The sequence below is a fragment of the Neofelis nebulosa genome, chromosome 8 (genome assembly GCF_028018385.1).
Source record: "Neofelis nebulosa isolate mNeoNeb1 chromosome 8, mNeoNeb1.pri, whole genome shotgun sequence".
Classification (NCBI taxonomy): domain Eukaryota; kingdom Metazoa; phylum Chordata; class Mammalia; order Carnivora; family Felidae; genus Neofelis; species Neofelis nebulosa.
In genome coordinates this window covers 88,107,100-88,126,079 of record NC_080789.1, presented here as the reverse complement: position 1 = coordinate 88,126,079, position 18,980 = coordinate 88,107,100, and the positions used below count along the sequence as shown (strand labels likewise).

The following is an 18,980-nucleotide window of genomic DNA, read 5'->3' as shown; positions in this document are numbered from 1 at the left end:
ACTGGAGAAGGTGAAAGAAGCAGGTAAGGCAAAGGTTTTGCTTTCATATGGTAGGATTGTTTGGGGTCAGGCCCTGAACATTTTCCTACTTGAAAATCTGTTACAGTAAAACAAGTCAAGAGGAGAAAAAGAAGGAGCAAGTAGGGTGAGAGGCAGGAAAGGACATGGAATTTCAGTGTACAGGCTAAACTGGGGGGACCCAGGGACTACAGGTGCTTCCTAGAAGTGGGGGGATGCAGCCACCTTGTCCCCATCCCTCTCCCAGCCCAATTGCAGCTCTGGACTGTTCTCATCTCCCTCCCCTGGGACAGAAGCTGTGGCCCCACAATGTCATTGCCTTCCTGTATCCCCTGCATGTTCCCATCCTTCACTGCCTTCTTTTGCTTTGACCCATTACAATAAATTTTAAACTAAAATAACAAAGAAAGGGACAGAACTGTCCCAAGGCTGGGGGTAGGGGTGGGGTGGGGGATAAATGCAGAGGGTTCAGAGTTGGGGGCATAAGTCTCTCCTGGAGAAAGGAACAGAATGGGGGCCTGACAGTTGGAGCCCACCCAGGTGATTTTACATGAAGTATCTGAACCTGAAGGTGTGGGAAGAGGGGAGAGGGGAGGAGGCAAAGGTGTGAGGCAGACACAGGGGAAGGGTCTGAAAGACACAGAGATAAGAGAAGCAAGGAAGAGAGATGGAAGGGAGGATAAGAGAGGGAACATGGATCTGAGTCTGGGGGAGGGAAGCAGGGAGGGAGACAGTCAGAAGGAAGAGTTGATGGCAGACTCAGTCCTGGAAAATCTCAGATCAAAAACTGTTTGGAGTCAGAGACACAGACAGATAGACAGACAGACAGATCTGCCTGAAAGAGATGAAGGTGAAGGAGGCAAAGTAGGAAGGAAGAAGAGAGGGCTATGGGTTGGCGGTGGGGAGGGAAGAAGACAAAGAGAGAGAAGGAAGCTGGTATGGAACAGGAGGAGAGAGCCAGGTCAGGGAGGGGGACATATATTGCCTTTATGATCCTCTTCCATCTCACCTGGCTCCATGCTGAGCTGGTCCCCTCTCAGGTGCTGCTAGGTGGTGGATGTGCCCAGAAAGCTGACAAGGTGGAGTTGCTGCCATCATGCCCCAGGCTCCTTTTCAGTGTCAAACAGTGATCCCAGAGACCCCTATATGGATATGACACTACTTCCCCTACCATCTCCCCCCAAATGCCACAGTCAAAATATTCCTGAAGTGCAGTGCTAAATGTTTCATGGTTAATGCAGCCTGGCACAGAGCGTGAATGAGGGAGTGGAGGCCAAGAAGAAAGAGAAGCAGAGGCAAGCAGGCAAGAGGGGCTGACAAGCTCTGGAGAAAGTGCTGGGGACAGATTGGTTTGGAATCACATGGGGAAGAGGGAGGAGAGGGTAAGAATCGGGACTATGTCTGCATTGAGAGCTAAATAAGCACCATGCAATGTATAAGCAAAATAACATACTAGTGACTGTCCATTAATTTGGGGTCAACAATATAGCCACCTTCTGAGGTGTCACCATCAATGCCTTCAAGCAGCTTTTCACTAAAGGCCCTCCCAAAATATACATATAAAACTCACAAAAGGAGAAACTGAGGCAGAGATTAGAGACCTTGAAGCCAGTGTACATGCCTGAATCTAGGTTTCAAGGAAACAGTGATAAAGCGACCAGCCAAATTTGTAAAGACCTAAGAGTTTAATGGCAAGCTGGACTCTACCATTTCCCCAAGGCTTTCCTGGGGCTTTACAAAGACTAGCTCCCCAGCTCGTCTCAGGGCCATAGGAGACCCTAAGAACATTAACTCAAGCAATCTAAAGGGGAATTACTCTCTCTCCCCCGCCTTCCCTGCCAGCCACATTTGAGGGTCCCAGAGGCCCGAAGCCTAGCTAGAGCCCTAGGAGTCTCTTTAGCAGCAGGAGGGAGGGGAGACAGGGAACCTTCTAGAAAAGTCCTGCAGAGAAGACCAGGGAGCAAAAACCACCAGCTCCATCCCACCCCATGGGCACATAGAAGTTTAATAAATTTTATAATGTCCAGGGCTCCATGCATTTAAAGCCAGGAGTTGGGCAATTATATTTTTTCTCCAAGTTCTACCCTTTACCCTCTCCCTCCCCCATGAACATACATCTTTTATGAAACACACTGAGCCAGATCCTGGACATCAGCATTTGTCTTCTCTAGAAAGATGGGATTAATTTCAGCAAAAGAAATTTAGGATACACTTTAGAAAGAATATCCTTAGAGGTAGGGTTGGTAAATGCTAAAACCAGACACACACACACACACACACAGCACCTAAATAGAAAAAGAAAGACCTTCCTATACTGCCTGTGGGATGGACCTCCAGATGATGTGTCCCACATCAGGGAACCAAATATTGTCTCTCTAAATAGTAGGGAGTTAATTAGTGTCTAACCCTTAGCTCAAGGAGGGAGATGATTCTTTCCCTCCCTCAGTCATAGCAAATCTTCTGAAGAAGGATTACACAGCCTGTATGTAAAAGCCCACATGCAGAAGCCTAGTTTGCTGTCCTATCCCCTGAGGCCTCCCTCTCCCATTGGATCTCAACCTCTCAGCCCCTCTCAGTGTCCCTCTTTGGACTCACCCTGTGAGCCCAGCCCAGGTGGAGGGAAAGCAGCCCAAGGGAGGAGAAGACAGGGTCCTGTTCTCTTGGATGTGAGAAGAGAGACATACAAGACAAGAAACCTTGGGGAGAGAAAAGCATATAAGTTAATAGAGTGTAGCCAGATCTGTTGAGGACTGAGGGAACTCTGGAAAGGAGGATGGAAACAGAGATGGAGAGTACAAGGCAAGATCAGAGGGAAGGAAATGCCAGATTTAGAGAGTGGGTGTGTGAAGGACTTGGAAGACAGGAGACTGATCTGCTCAGCAGGAATGGAGAGAATCAGCTGAGAAGATATCGAAGATGAGCATGAGGATGGTTTAAAATGCCTAAAGCATTTAGATATGTACATCTTTACAACTATGCACAGCTCTTTGGCATAAATCTCATGTTATCCTCAATACCAGGCTACAGGAGCAGGTTTTAGTGTGGCTATTTTACACATGACACAACTAAGGCAGAGAGGTTAAGGAACTTGCCTCAAGTCACAGAGCTGGTAAGGGGCTGAGCAAAGAATCAAATGACTGCACTGTGGTACCCCCTCCTGCAGGTTCCGCCCTGGGAAGCAGCCAGGCTTGGAACCTGTTGTGTGAGGGAGAAGTGACCCCCAGAGGGCAAAAGACCTGCCTCCTGGGGCCCTTCTCAGCACGTTCTGCCCAGGAGAGCTTGGCCAAGTTGAGGCCTCATCTGGGAAGTGGGGAAGTCATACCTTACCCTCTGAATATGAAAGGCTAAACCAGATCATTTACTGAAGTTCCTTTAGCTTTAAAATACAGAATTCAGTCCATGGAAGGGGTGGATGAGGGGATAACCAGGATAAAGGTCTCAAAGCCTCAGTCTTACCATTACCCCTCCACACCCCATTATGTCTCCCTTTCCTTCTTTCTGTCTCCTGACCCCCAGTGGCCTCTTCCCCACCTGTCTAGGCCCTGGCAGTTGTCTTCCCCCAGCCATGGCTCACTAGCCTATACAGTCCAGGCTCAGCCAGCCTCACAGAACATGAGGACACATCAGGGCCAGTGACATCAGCCTAGCTTCTCAGCATCTTGTCCACCCAGCCCGGGGTCACGGCGGAGTTATAACCATGGTATATTTTACATTGCTACCCCACAGAGAGCAGACCCTGTCTCCCCCATCCCTCTACCTCCCTAACACACATTCCCTAACACATGCACCACCACCCCCACACACACATGCACACCTGCATATTTCCTCCTCATCTGTCTCCAAGGTTCACATTCTCTACCAAAAGATCTTGCACTTACTGAGAGCTCTGACTTATCTCATCCTCTCCTCTCCATTTTCCTGCTCCTTGCTAACTAAATGAGTATCATTCTCCTTGTCTCCTAGTAAACCTTCTGCAGTTCTGTGCCTTCCTTCATCTTGCCTCTTTTGGTATTGATAGTCATCCATCACCTAAGTCATAGGGCTTTGTTTAGTAGTCCTTGACCACTCAGCTCACAAACATTTGCTGAGGGAGCTCCCAGAGCTGTATGCCTTTCTGTTTGGTTCTCGGCCTCATCTCCACCTGCCAGGAGCTCCCCCAGGGCAGGGCACCTGCTCCTCCCTCTGGGTCTCCCCTCAGTGCCCAGCACACATATAGAGGGTAGAGTGTGCGATTCACTGATTCTGCTCCCTAGGGGAAAGGAGGGAACTGAGAAAGAAACCCAAGTGGGGACATCATCTAAGCCTACACTGCCCTGTGAGGTTTAGTATCAGGGAAGCAGGCAGCTGGAGGGAATCAGTCTCTAGTGGAACAGTGCTTTCCTTTAGAATTCCCAGGACACCTGTGCATTTGTGTGAGTGCATGTGCGTGTGTGTGTGTGTGTATGTGTGTGTCCTCGCGTGCAAGCGCACCTGACTTGCAGAGAGGGGAGAGGAATATGTGGATATGAGGCTCCAGGAGTCCAGATCCTGTCCGGAGATGAGAGTACATGGGGAGCTGACTTCCACACCCTCTGTAGCCCCAGCGGACACAGACCCATGACTGCAAGGATAGAGGGCAGCCAGCTCTGCCACCACAGGATGAATGTAGGATGGACTTTGGGCAGCTTCCATCCTCCCTGGGGTCCAGTGCAGAAATCACATGGTTTCCTGTGTTCTGGTTCAGTCCAGTCCCCACCCTCCCTTCTTGTCCACACTCACGGGCATTTCCTGTGTTCAGAGTTTAGAGCACTCGTTAGGCTGAACCATATGAAATTCCTGATAGTCAGTTTTGGTTTATGCAGTCAATTACTTTGGTTCTTCTCTCTTTTAAAAATCCTTTTTACACCAGGCTAAGGAGACAGGGGAACAGTTTGATGAAGGGCAAAAAATAAGAGCTAATATTTATTGAACACATACTATGTGCTGAGTGTGTTGCATCTTTACCACAGCACTAATTCTCACCACAGTCCCATGAATTATTTTTTGCCCCTAGAAATAATTATGCCCCTGCAATTATTTCTCACCTTTTACAAGTGAGTGGGTCCAGGTGAAGAGACTACATGGGGAGTAACGGAGATTCCAACTCAGCCCAAGACCTCCTGCTTCACCACTCCCCACCCACACACTCAGGGGAGTCCTGGAAGAGATGAGACCCAGAAGGCAATGCCTGCAGATTCACAACAAGAAGGGAGAGGAGGAAACAACCACACTGGAATTCTGGCAAGGCCAGAAGAGCCCCTGTGGAAGGGAGCTGGGGCAAAGACCAGTGACCACAGCTGAAAATAACAGCTTGCTATTTTACTGTTTGCCTCCTTGTCATGACCTTAGTGAAGGACAGATGAAGGAAGAGAAGAGATAATGATACTTGGGCAGCCAGGGCTCCTGCCAGGTGCCACTACTGCAGACAGACAGACACAGAGACACACATACACAACACACACCTTTGCACATATGCTGCCCTCTATTTCATGCATCCACACAGATGGAAAGACAAGAGCCTAGGTCACAAAGCCACTTGGCACAAAACTACCTGCATATACATCTTGCCCTCTAACACACACACACACACACACACACACACAGAAGACATGCAAAATACATCTCTGGATACCCTCCAGCGGGCCACAATACCTCTCCTAGAAAATTCAGAACATCCAGCCTGGCTGTCAAAATCTGCCTGTCTCCATTCCCCTTCACTCTGGTTCCCCAATCCAACTGTTTATCCAGGCCAGCAAAGCTGTGTCCTGCCTGCCTTATGGTTTGCTCATCCTGCTTCACAAGTAACAGAGAGAGGTTCTCTTCTTCTTTTCCTCCTCTGCCCCATGTCCTGTTGCATTTCTCCTTCTACACCCACCCATGAGTCCCCTCCTCCAGGCAGCCTTCCCTGATGAACTAACTGACTCTGATTCTGAATGTGCCCTTGTCCTTTGCACTTGTTGGTCTGTACTGGGTGAGTGTCACCACTCAAAGGTAACTTTGCATATTAGCTGGCAGGGAGGGAAACATAAGCTGCCCAAGGGCAGGACCATTTAAGCAAGTATTTCAGGCAAATGTAGGCCTCACCCTCCAGCACCAGGCTGGGAAGGGAGCCCTACTACCTGATATCACAGACAGGAACATTAATCTGGGCTCCAGCAGCCACCAGAAATGTCTCCCTGTGTCACATGCTGCAAGTATCTCCTTTGAATGACCTTTCAGAGCCATTTTGGAGGAAGGCACATCATCCACTGTGTCTTCCCACATTAACCTGGTTTTTAACTGGAAATACTGCTTCCCAGCGGGGTCCTCAGCTTATTCTCCAGCCTCTGAGAAAACTTTGCAATTCTCAAAAATTAGATCCACCCTAAAGGACAAACGTGTGTCTCTGGTGAGGATGCTTAGACCTGTGCTGCAGGCTGTGAAGGCGATCCCCACAGAGGATGCCAGGTGACCAGGCACCTGCAGCAGCAGTTGTAAGTGCTCCAGTGAAGAAGATGTTTGTGTAGAATAAGTTCATTGTACCTAAATAAAAGAGAGAGACAAGGAGAGGCTTGAGGTCCGCTGAAAGTGCTTTGCCTGAAGAGTGTGGGGTGTGCAGAACAGTAAGCCTGGGAGCTTTGCCTCTGCATCCCTGACCAGAACTGCCCAGTGGCTCCTTACAAACCTCACACATGCACGTGGGGCATCGGGTCCAGGGAGGGTATGCGGCATGTCTTTTACTACAGGAAGGGGAACAGAAAATATGTGTGTCTCTCTTTTATCCCCTCATGACCTGTAACCATTCTTGTACATAAGAAGCTCTCAATAAAGTCATTGGTTCTTATTATCTAGGTCTCCCAAAATAAGCACTCAAACCAGTGAAACTCAGTCCCTTTAAATATTTCTTCTCACAGTCCTCCCAACTATCTCACCCCTTGAACCTCAGTATCTGTCCCCAGGACAGTTTCCCTGTCAAGCCTTCTAAGCACCCCAGTGATCATGGGGCCCCAGCTCAATTCCCAGTCATTCCAGACCCCCTCCTCCATCATTTACTCAGTGTCTCTCCCTCCTCCTCTCTCCCTTTCCAGGGGGCAACTTAGCTCCCTGGGTGTCTCCCCAAAGACAGGCAGTCACTAATGAACACTGAGCACTAGAAGGGGAGGGTCAAGGGCAGCCTGGTGGGTGGGAGGGGACTCCAGAACTAGCAGATAAGGAGTCCTGTTAGCATCTGTCAAATATTCCATCTCCCTCCAGCATCCCTGCCTCTTGACTCCTGGCTCCTGCCAATCCATCTCCCTGCTGAGTCTGATGGAGTGAGTTCAGGTGGAAACTCACAGAAGACTGGTCTGCTCCAGACCCATTTTCCCCAGGAAGGTCACTATCCGTGCCATCTTTCTTTGAAAACTCCCAAAGACTCTGGGAAACTGAGGGTGTACATTGAACCAAAGGAAGAAGAGAAATTGTTCTTTCTGTTTAATATCTTGATTTCAGCCCATGTGTCCACTGCACTTCAACAAAAGCAGAAGTGAATACTTCAGGCAATGGCACAGAGAGTGAAATCTCAGGAAGACTATCCCAGCCTTAAGGAGGTTCTGAGTGCCTCATGAAACCAGCGGAGGTGGGAGGAAAGATGTAGTTGGATGATCAAAGATACCTTTTTATTATATAAGGAATTTCCACTGGGTGGGGGGGGGGGGTGGTGGGCAGAGGAGCAGCTCTAGGGAGCAGCTCTGGGAACCTTCTCAGCAGTGACCTGCAAGGGCTCATGGGCCACAAGAGGGCAGCAGAGAATGGCTTTCCCTGCAGAGCCAGCCCTGGGCCCTGGGTGCGGAGATAGGCTGGGGGAGTCTTTGGCTCCACCAAGAACCCATGAATTTTCATTTCAGGAAAACCCTCCTGCAGCCCTTTCCACTGGCATCCCTTATTGTCTTTGGGACCTGAAATGCCCACAACACTATGCTGTGCACACCCTCACCCTCAGCACACACACCCCTCTGCCCCTGAGTCCCACAGCCCCTGCCCCTCTCTTCCTACTTTGAGCTGCAAGAGGAGCTTTCCTTCATTCATAATTTGCTCTTTTCCTGTGTTTCCAGAGCTCCTCAAAACTGCAAACAGGGAAGTATTTCCCCTGTTTGAATCTGGTCCCTCCTACCACAGCCTCTGTTTCCATTTCTCCTGGCATAGTTTGGAGTGACAGGGGAAACAGAGGGAAAACTGGTGGTTTCAGAACTCCCTTCTCTGAATCTGCCCTGTTGATCAATGGCCCTCCTGCCCAGGAAAGGACTGACCCATCTGTGATCCACCAGCTGTAGCCCCATATCCTTTCAGTGTCCCTATACTCTGGACCCACTTCCCTATCGAGAAGAAACTATTTCCAGGCTTGTGGGTGCAGGTGTCAGAGTTCAATTTCACAAATGTGGCCTGGGCCTATGAGGCACTAATTTCAACAAGAGGATTTGAGTTAAACCCATCAAGAACTTCCCAGCACAAGGGGTCTGAAAGCTCAGCTTGTGTGAAATTCAATAAGATTGCATATATGGGCCTTCCCAGAAGACTCCAAGAGACAATGACTTGGTTTGGACCTGTCTGGTAGTACTGACTAGAGACAACAGTTTTCTCTGTGACTGTGGTCATCCCAGCCTCAGAAGGTGGCACACAAAGACTTCTGGGGACTCTAAGGCCTCAGGCAGAATGGGTGGAGCCTAGAGATAGGAAGAGCACCCTGGTTAGATCTTCCCCTAGAACTGGGGGTAGGGACAGGTAAAGAGAGTAGGCCTGAACCATCCACTGTCTGGCCACGCTCCCACCCTGGCCCAATATCTTCATGGCCCTCCCTGGTCAGAGCAGGACCTCTGAGCTCTTCCAATGCAAGCCCTGAGTGAAGGCCTCAGGACCCAGTCTCCACCCAGCCTCCGATCCGGGACCCTGATGCCATACCCCTGTGCCTGGCAGGGCAGAGACACCCACTGTTCGGGCTACCCAATCTCCACACCCCAAGCACTAAGAGCCTTCCTGTTCTACCCTCCCACCTCACCCTACCCCATAACACAGCCTGAAATGTGCTGGAAGTTTGCACAAGTCAAAGGTATCTTCACCTCTGAGTTCAGGCTCCCCTGGGACCACACACACACACACACACACACACACACACACGCACACCTGCACATGCACACACACAGATGCTCATACTCATACATACACACAGACACATAACCTCAACTATACACATATACACCCTCATATGTCACAAACATACTCACATGTATGCACACAAAGACACTTTTCTCACAAACTCATATATTTATAGACAGGCTTCACACATAAACATATACATACTCGAACACTCAAACCACACACATGTGCATACATGCCACTGTATTCCTTCTTAGGATCCAAAGCCCAGTCCTTTAGATTCCAGAGGCCTAGAATGTTCAGGAAAAGGAGGGAAACCCACCGGAAACCCATTTCCAGTTTCCTGGTCCACACTGGAATTCCTTTGCTATATTCTTCTTCCTGCTGCAGAATCTGTAGGACCTGGGCCCAACCATGGAAGCAGAACCTGCAGAGATAATACATTCGTGCACACAACAAACACTTTTGGGCCTCTACCTTCCATTCCCCACCTCACCTCCTGCCCCCATCCCCAGGCCTGAAGCTGAGGCAGACACATTAAAGACAACTTCTGGCCATGGTAGAGTGGAAACAACAAAAGCTCAGGATTCAAGGACCTGAGTTCACGTCCTGCTTTGCCTTTTAATATGCTGTATTACCTTGAGCCCTTGATACAATCTCTCTGAGCCTCAGTTTCATCACATGTAAGGTGGAATTAATAAAATTTACCTAATAATTCTTTGAATATTAAAAGACAGGTAAAGCTTTCATCAGCAAAGTGTCCACCCACAGAAAGTGACCCCATTCCATCCTCCCAAACTCTGTGCTGATCATCTCCCCAACACCCTTCCAGTCCTTCTGCCCCTGAAACAGAAACCCAGTCTCTTTCAGCCTCAGACCCTCAGTGGTACACACCTCAGGATACATGATCTCCAACTTGGCCAGCTCCGTTCAACTCACCACCCCAACACTGGCCCCTGCCCCTCCTGGTCTATTTCATCTGGCACCCATTTGCAGGTTGCAGTTTCCTTAGTAACTATTAATGGGGCTGCCCATGGCCTAAATGTCTGCACTGGGCCTGCACATCACATGGACTGAAGGGTTAATAATCCCCCAGGGAGCCATCCCAAGGAAAGTCATCATTAATTTCTATGTATTACTCCAATTCCAAGACATTGTTTATGAACAGACAGTGCAGGAGAGTTATAGGACAGCACTTGCTATGCTAAGCAGATGTGGAAGAGAGAGTGTGTCCCCTGGAATATAAACAATTCCTCAGATGAAACCCCATTAGATTCTGCGCTCACAGTTGGGAAGCAGCCCAGCCCGCCCCACCCAGATGGGCACACCCAGCAGGTGCCTGGGCTAAGGGGAGCAGGAATCACACCCCTTCCTCTGCTGCTCAGGTGGCCTTCTCAGCTCCCTTCCAGAATCAGGACTCAGCTGAGTGGGAAGTGGCTCTGGAGGTCTTACCGTCACCTTCCTGGGACCCTCCAAGGACCCACAAACACCCACAAACACCCTTGCTATCCCTGCCACAGGCTTTATTTCCTATATTCCTCCCAGGCTCTGACTGCTTCTGAAGTGCTGTCTGTCTTCGCCTTCTCCCAGTGGGATCCTCCTCCAGTCCTTGCAGAGTACCCACCACCCTGCTGAAGGTTTATTTGCTTTGGCTTCTTGTTGCAGAGAAACTGAAGACACTTTGGTCTATTGGTGAAGATGTTTTATACTTCATTAAAATATTGTGCTATAACAGAACATATAGCATAACAATACTCACCTTATACAACTTTTGTATTAAATAGGTGATCACAAAAAGTGTTTGTAAAAAAGTATAGGACATAGTACTCAGCACATGGAGCTATTATCTTCATCATTTTGTGGGCATGGAGATATGAAGAGGTAATACATAAAAGAGTTTTTCTTTTCCCTTAGGGGCTTTTAAATCTCATCAATGAGACAAGATAAACACATGGAGAGATAAAGGACATGGAAACCTAAAACTCTTATTTGAGCCCTAACATGCAATTTATTTTCCTAAATCCAAGCCCTGTTTTAAAATTTTCAGCAGATTTAAATGCTCTAATAATTTTTCCTTCTGTCATTCATCAACCCCATGCCTCACTGCCTTACATACATCACACATTCACCCCGGCCTTTCATTTCAGGAGTTGACTGGAGAATTCTTTGGATAAAAAAAAACATTTTGAAACTTCATTTGGTGCATTTCTCTGTTTCTGGGCAAGAGCCCATCTGAGGCATTTGAAACCCAAGTGACACAGCCATGCACACGACTAGAGAGCCTGCTCCCTCCCATCTCTCCTGTCACCCTCTAATCTCAGAAAATTCTTCCTTGTGTTCAGTCTCAATCTGTTTTCCTTCTATGTTGGCCTCTTTATCACTCGTTCTGATTGGGAATGAGGTACACAAACCCTGAAACACTTAAGAAAATTCTGAAATGCCCACCAGGTAACATTGTTCCATTGCTTATTGCTCTGGGTCTCTGTAATTATAGGTCTCATATAGTTTGTTATTAGCCCATTAAAAATCATCAAAAGATCTCTTAAAAATAATTAGTTTTGTCCCTGCAGGAGTTTAAACCCTTTTTAAGTCATTGGGTTTCTCTTTAAGATTTTGAAAAATTAAATTATCCTAATTTCCAAGACAGATAGTTAAGAACTCCTATTTCAATTCCCCAACCTCCATAGCCTCCTCAGTTAGTGTCATTGTGTTATCATGCTTTTGACTAAGGGACAGTACAACCCTGAGGTGGGGAGTGACTGATATGACCTCCCCCGTCCCTTTCAGGCCAACATATGAAGTAGGGGAAACAGAATTGGCAGCTGTCCTGACCAACAGCTTGTGTCCAACACTTGGCCTAGGGGAGCCCCTGAGGACCAGGCAGACTCCAGCATAAGATGGCAGGCATTTTCCCAAAGTGGGCAGAGTGCCAAACCTGGCACAGTGACTGGTTTGAGAGGCCTGGGGATAGGAGGGCAGCCAGGGCCCACATGTCTCCCTCTTCCCCAAATTCAATTTCCCCAGCCTAGACCCCTCCTCTTGTGTTCCCAATTCCAAAGTTGTCAGAACTTCCAGAGTACTCATCTGAGGTCAGACACCTATCATCCATCATCTAAGGCCAGTACTACTCACATCCAAAAGAGCATACAAATCACTTGGGATCTTGTTAAAAATGCAGATTCTGATTCTGTAGATCTGGTTGGGGCCTAAGATTCTGCATTTCTAACAAGCTCCCAGGTGACACCCACATGGCTGGTCCATTACCATACATTGAAGAGCAAGGATCTAGATGACTGTAGCAGGTGCTATAACTGTCTCCCAGGAGAAGTCCATCTATTCACACTGTTCTGTCTGTCCTCTATATGGCAAAGACAATCATAACTCATCCCATTCTGATTCGGGAATCTCACTCCATGGCACAAAACAAAATACAAATAGGGCTCATAAATTCCCTCCAAATGTGAATAAATACATCCCTAAAAAGTGTGTCATTCTTTCATGAGTCCTAAAGGTCCATGTACCCTAGAAGTATTGTCCCATTTCTTTTCCAACTCATTTATCCATATTTTATTTTCCAAATTGCTCTATAGGCATCCTCCTCCAGATAGTGTCTCTCAACCAATACCTCTTTCTCAGCTTCTACTCATACCTTCCCTTCCAAAGTAATGATGTCTCCATCTCTATCCAGTTACTAATTTAAGTTCATTTTCCACCCCATTTGGGGGTGTCAATTTTCTCTCCCCAAAGAATCTTAGATTCTCTCACAAGGTTTTTGCACAAGTCTCTTAAAAAAGCATCTAAAGGAGTTGGTAAATATATAGTAATCTTGCCTCTAACAGGCTTTCCTGGAGGCACCTACTCCCTGTGAGAATATGAGAAATTCCACAAGTAAGAAAGTAGCTTCATATCCCTCCCTTCCAGGGCAGGACACTTACACAAATAGAGAAATACTGACCCTCCTATGCCAACCATAAACCTCTGTCAAGAAAGATGCCTGTTGCGCCCATATTGGAGTCTGTCTCCTCTTCAGGGAGTCCCTGTAGTCAGGTAAATTTGGTTGGGCCTTCTATGAATTTGCTACTTCTGGACCCTCCACACATCCCATGGGGATATGCAGAGCAGGACCAGGGAAGGCCCGTTCAGCCTTTCTCCTCAGATAGTATTGTATTTTCCCTGTTGCTCTTTGAATGAACACTGTTCTTACTGTTGGGTCTACAGAAAGGGGAGAAACTACTCCTTGCCCTGAACAAGACTCCACTCTGATGAATTGGACAGGACAGTAACCGGAACTCAGGCCGAACCACACAAAGCAAAACTAGAGGTGCCTGGGTACAGGTCTAGATGTATCTAGGTACAGACCCAGGTACATGTCTAGATATATTGTTCTGGATTGAGAGAAAGGCTGTTTCTCAAGGAAGTCTCCCAGAAGATTGTTTTAAAGGAGAGGCACAATGCTAGCCTGAAAGGAAGGACAGTATTCTATACCAAAGAAAAATGTGAGAGTTAATTCTATTTAACAATTCATTTCTCATTATGTGCCTGGTCCCAGGTGGATGCTCTGGGGAAGTGAACAAGATACACTCCTTACCTATGATCAGGAAAAAAAATAAAGACACACAGATAACTGTGGTATTTTCTTTTTTTATTTCAGCTTTATTGAGGTATAATTGACATATAAAGTTAAAAAATATTTAAAGTGTACATTGTGGTGATTGGATAAGCATATACATTGTGAAATGATTCACTATGCTTTCCCCACTGTGAAAGCATTAATGATGGTATTTTAATCTAAATGTTTCATGAAATGAAGTAAATGTTCAAAGGGCACCATATTTCAATGGTTTCATCTTTACACATGGACAAGCTGGAGTCTTGGTCTTCAATGTGAGGTCCCTGGAGCAGACCCCACCCAGACCTACTGAATTCCAAATGCTAGAGGAGGGGCCCAGCAATGTGTGTTTTCATAAGCCCTCCAGGTGAGCTGACACCAGCTCAAGTTTGAGCACCACTGTGCAGACTGCTATTCCTGGCTCCTCTCCACCCACCATCTTTCACTGTGACTTTGATTAGTGTATTGAAGAGACAGCACTGAGCATGCCCAGCTCAGCCCCTTCCCAGTTCTTTGGTTTAAGTTTTTTTTTTTTTCTTTTTTTCCAGAACCAATCAGCTCACTGGACACATGTATTCCACATTGCTCATACAGAAGAAAAGCAGGCTTTCTCCTGTGGTGGGAGGCAGAAGTTACTCAGCACTGCTTATGATGAGGACTAAGTCTGCCTAATTTAGTGATGCAGGACTAGCAAGCCAATCAGGTTTCAGATCTAAAGCTGAAAGTTTATTCACCTATGTCTTGGGTATCAGTTGGTTCCAGACATAGGAGGGGGAAATGCAGTGGTTTTTGTTTTTTGTTTTTTGTTTTTTTTTTAATTGAGCAGAATGCAGGTACTGAGTGGCTTGCTCAGGGTCACATTGCTAGTTAGTGGTGGAAACAAGACCAGAACCCAGGATACTTGGCTCTCAGCTGTGCATTTATTGAGCAGGTGGACCAAAACAGACAACTGTAGAGAAACTTCAAAGCTCAAGAATGCAGAAATAGCCAAGTAGAGGAAGAAACCCCGGGGCTTTTCAGCATGGGTAGTGGGTTTAAAGCCAGAGTGCTTTGTGCTCAGAGGAAAGCCCTGGCTCCAATCCACCTGTGTGTGTTCTGTTGCACGCCCACTCCCCTCCCGCCCACTGCCAAGGGTCAAGCTACACAGCCTGCTCATTGGAGTCTGAATGAACACTGCTTCATTCTCCTAGTGCCATTCTCTTTGCCTACAATCTCTCCTTAGTACCCATGTGTGGCAAAATCCTATCTTTGGAGAGGGCTAACCCAAATACCATTCCTCTACAAAGACGTTCTGATTTCACCAATCAACTCTCGTTACTGTGCCAGCCACAAATGATCACCCTCCACTCTGAATTCCCAAGACACTTTATTTGTATATTACTTATGAAAGCTTAATACTTTGTGTTAAGGTATACTTTACCCTTTGTATTAGAATATAAGCTCTTGGAGTCGTTGGATGGCCTTAGGGTAAGTGTCTGACTTCAGCTCAGGTCACGATCTCATGGCCTATGAGTTTGAGCCCTGTGTCAGCCTCTCTGCTGTCAGCATAGAGCCTCCTTCGGATCCTCTGTCCCCCGTCTCTTCCCTTCCCTACTGGTTCTCTCTATCTCAAAATACATAAATGAACTTTTAAAAAGAGAATATAAACTCTTTAAAGGCATGGGCCATATTTCATATTTATTTTTTGTATTTTTTCTAGTTTTATGTTTTTAATTGAAGTATAATTAACATATAGTGTCATTATATTATTCTCAGGTGTACAACATAAGGATTCAGCAATTCCATACATTGATGAGTAATAATAAAGATAAGTGTACTCTTTTTTTAAATGTTTATTTTATTTTTGAGAGAGAGAGAGAGAGAGAGAGAGAGGCAGAACATGAGTCGGGGGAGGGGCAAAGACAGAGGGAGACACAGAATCTGAATCAGGCTCCAGGTTCTGTCAGTACAGACCAATGCAGGGCTTGAACTTGTCAACTGTGAGAATGTTACCTGAACTGCAGTCAGGCACTTAACCGACTGACACCAGTCACCCCAAGATAAATGTACTCTTAATTCCCTTTATATATGTCACCCATCCCTCCATTAACCTCCCATTTGATCCTTGTATTTAAGTGTCTGGTTTTATGTTTGCCACACTATTTTTTTTTTATTACTTAAATTCCATATATGAGTGAAATCATATAGTATTTGTCTTTCTCTGATGGATTTGTTTCACTTAGCATTACACCCTCTAGGTCCACTTATGTTATTATAAATGGCAACATTTCATTTTTTTCAATGGCTGAGTATGTTCTATAATATATATATTAATGGACAATTGGGTTATTTCCATATTCTGGATATTGTATGTAATGTTGCAATAAACATAAAAGTACATATATCTTTTCCTATCCATGTAAAGAAGAAGCTTTTGCACAGCAAAGAAAACCATCCACAAAACAAAAAGGCTACATACTGAATAGGAGTAAGTATTTGAAAATTATATATCCATTAGGGTTAATATCCAAAATATGTAAAAAACTTACACAACTCAATATCAAAAAATCCATTTTTAAAATGGGCAGAGACCAACAGACACATGAAAAGATACTAATCATCAGTAATCATCAAGGAAACACAAATTAAAACTACAATGAGATATCACTTACTTTGTCAAATTGGCTAAAAGAAAACATAAGAAATAATAAGTGTTGGCAAGAATGTAGAGGGAAAAAAAAACCTATCGTGCACTGTTGGTGGGAATGTAAATTGGTGCAGTTTCTAGGGAAAGTAGTGTGCAGGTTCCCAAAAAATTAAAAATAGAATTACCATATAGTCCAGTAATATCAGTACTGGATATTTACTCTAAGAAAACAAAAACACTTTTCTAGTTTCTTTTAATAATAATTTTTCAAAGCCAGTAAGGCCACTAAGCAGCTACAGACACAACTGTAAAGTAGACAAGTAAAAAGAGAGAGAGAGAGCAAAGACACATCGTTCACTCCACAATATGTACAGAACCCTATTAGTATTCCCTCACCAACATCCCATGGGAGTCCTAGCTTTCCATGCACTCAAGAGTACCCTCCAAAATCGTGCAGAGACAAGACTGCATTTAGGTGTGATGATGTAAAAGTGAATATATACTGTCACTGCCGAGACAAAGGTCTATAGTTTTGGTGCTAAATTAAGTGAGGTTAGCGACTCGGCTGTGCTGGATCCCATAGCTGAAGTAGACAGCAAACCCAATCAGCATGGAGACACCAAATTGGGCCCAAGTGGCAGCTGTCATCTGCATCATAAGGTAAACATTCATGAAGATGCTCAGTAGTGGGAGGAGAGGCAGAGCAGGGACCTTAAAGGGAAGGGGACTGGAGTTCTGTGGCTGTCTCCAGATGACCCCAGTGATCCCAATGATGAGCACCAGGAGCACCACAACCACTGAAATCCACACTGGGTCTCCAGAAAGCAGAACTGGCCACTGGGCCAGCACCAGGCAAAGAAGAATTAGCAGCAGAGCAAGCAGTGAGGAGCAAACACGGACAACACGGCCAGAGAGTGGAGTGGGGGTGGAGCTGCCTGGAAAAAGTAGTCCCTGTAGAGTCAGGCTTTCTACTGCATGTCCATTCTCCTCCTGAACCTCTGATTCATTTCCCCCATTCCTCCTCTCAGGCTGGTACCTGAGGATGAGAACACAAACAGCCACCAGGGAATGATTAAACAGGGTCCCAATGGACACGAAGTCCACAAGATGAATGAGTTCAAAGAAGAATGCAATGACTGCTGCCATAATGCCCAAGACCACAGTGGCCACAATGGGGATGTGTTTGCTGGTGTGGGTCCTGGTGAGGACATGGAACAGGAGGCCATCCTTTGCCACCATGGAGATCACCCGACGTGCATAGAACATATCATTCAAGATGGTAGTAAAAAGAGTACACAGAGCTCCAATAGCCACAACATAGTAGGCAGGGGCCCAGCCAATATGTAGAAATGCCTCAGGCAAAGGGCTCCCAGGTTGGAGTTGGTAGTATGGCACCATAAGTGTAAGTGCTGAAGTGACACCAAAATACACCAAAAAGCAGATGAACAGTGAAATCACAATGCCCATGGGGATGGAACGCTGGGGATTCTGGACTTCTTTAGTTCTGGTAACAATATTGTCAAAACCTATAAATGCATAGAAATAGGTAGCTGCTCCATGGAGAATCCCCTCAAAGCCAAAAGGCACAAATCCTCCAGAGCCCAGGGGGCCCAAGCTTAATGTGTCATTGAGTCCAGCCTTTACGTAGTCCTCTTCTGTGAGTTTCCAGTTGTGCAGTTCCCCTTTAAAGAATCCAGAGATGATGACAAAGCCGAGAATCAAAAGGCTCACCAATGTGATCACTTTGGTAAGCAGTACTGACTCCCTAGCCGTCAGAGTCAGTGCTCCTGTGAGCAACAGCACTAGGCCCATAGCAAAGAAGTCTGGATATTCTGCAAGGACCTGGGGAACATGCAGTAAGATTCTCTCATGCAGGGTCTTAGATATCTGGTTTCCAATCAGGTAGTCAAAAGCTCTTGTCCATGCCCGAGCTACACTGGCTGTGCCAGCAACATAGGAGAGGATGAAGTTCCAGCCAGTGATGAAAGCCCAGAGTTCACCTATAGTGACATAGGTGTAAAGATATGCAGAGCCAGAATGGGGAACCCGGACAGCAAACTCTGCATAGCCCAGCCCAGCCAATGCACAAGATAGGCCAGCCACCAAAAAGCAGATCACAGTGGCTGGTCCTGCTTGTTTCCTAGCCACCTCGCCAGCCAGGACATACACACCTGCACCCAGTGTGTAGTCTATACCCAGGGCCACTAAATCCAGAGTTCGCAGCCATCTGAGAGGGGTAGGTTCAGTTTTCTTTTCCTCCAGCGTACGTCTGCGTACCAGCATTTGACCAAATCTGTGAAGTTCCTGACACAGCATTCTGGCTGGAACTGAAGAGGTTTGTAGGTTCAGAGAGCTGTAGCAAGTCCAGGGTGTGGAGAGTCTGGGATTATCTTCAGTGAGGCTGAGTTAAACTGATGGCTCAGGGCTGCTGAGTTCAGCTTCTCAGGCTTCAAAGCTACTATATTGTATTTCTTCTGGTATGTGCTGTCCCTCCACAATGCCTAAGTAAACAATAAATATTTGCTGAACCCATTTCCAACCAACCAACCAAAGCTCAGGAGTCCCATAGTACCTGCACAGGCATCACAGAAAGTGACA

The 18,980-nt window shown here is 46.4% G+C and overlaps 3 protein-coding genes across 7 annotated transcripts in view; all 3 read right to left on the bottom strand.

The window, feature by feature from the left end:
- Positions 1 to 18,980, bottom strand: part of LOC131519899 (cationic amino acid transporter 3-like) — a 224,937-nt gene that overhangs the window by 74,326 nt on the left and 131,631 nt on the right. The gene's annotated exons all lie outside the window — the stretch shown is intronic.
- LOC131519896 (cationic amino acid transporter 3-like) overlaps positions 1 to 18,980 on the bottom strand; it is a 56,047-nt gene that overhangs the window by 18,166 nt on the left and 18,901 nt on the right. The gene's annotated exons all lie outside the window — the stretch shown is intronic.
- LOC131519893 (cationic amino acid transporter 3-like) overlaps positions 14,658 to 18,980 on the bottom strand; it is a 32,866-nt gene continuing 28,543 nt past the window's right edge. For 3 of the 4 annotated variants that reach the window (XM_058743455.1, XM_058743457.1, XM_058743456.1), the window contains one exon: positions 14,658 to 18,883. In XM_058743455.1, the coding sequence (XP_058599438.1) occupies positions 16,926 to 18,698 (1,773 nt within the window). In that variant the 5' untranslated portion in view covers positions 18,699 to 18,883 and the 3' untranslated portion in view covers positions 14,658 to 16,925. The remainder of the gene's footprint in view (positions 18,884 to 18,980) is intronic. The other variant, XM_058743458.1, reaches the window with a different exon arrangement.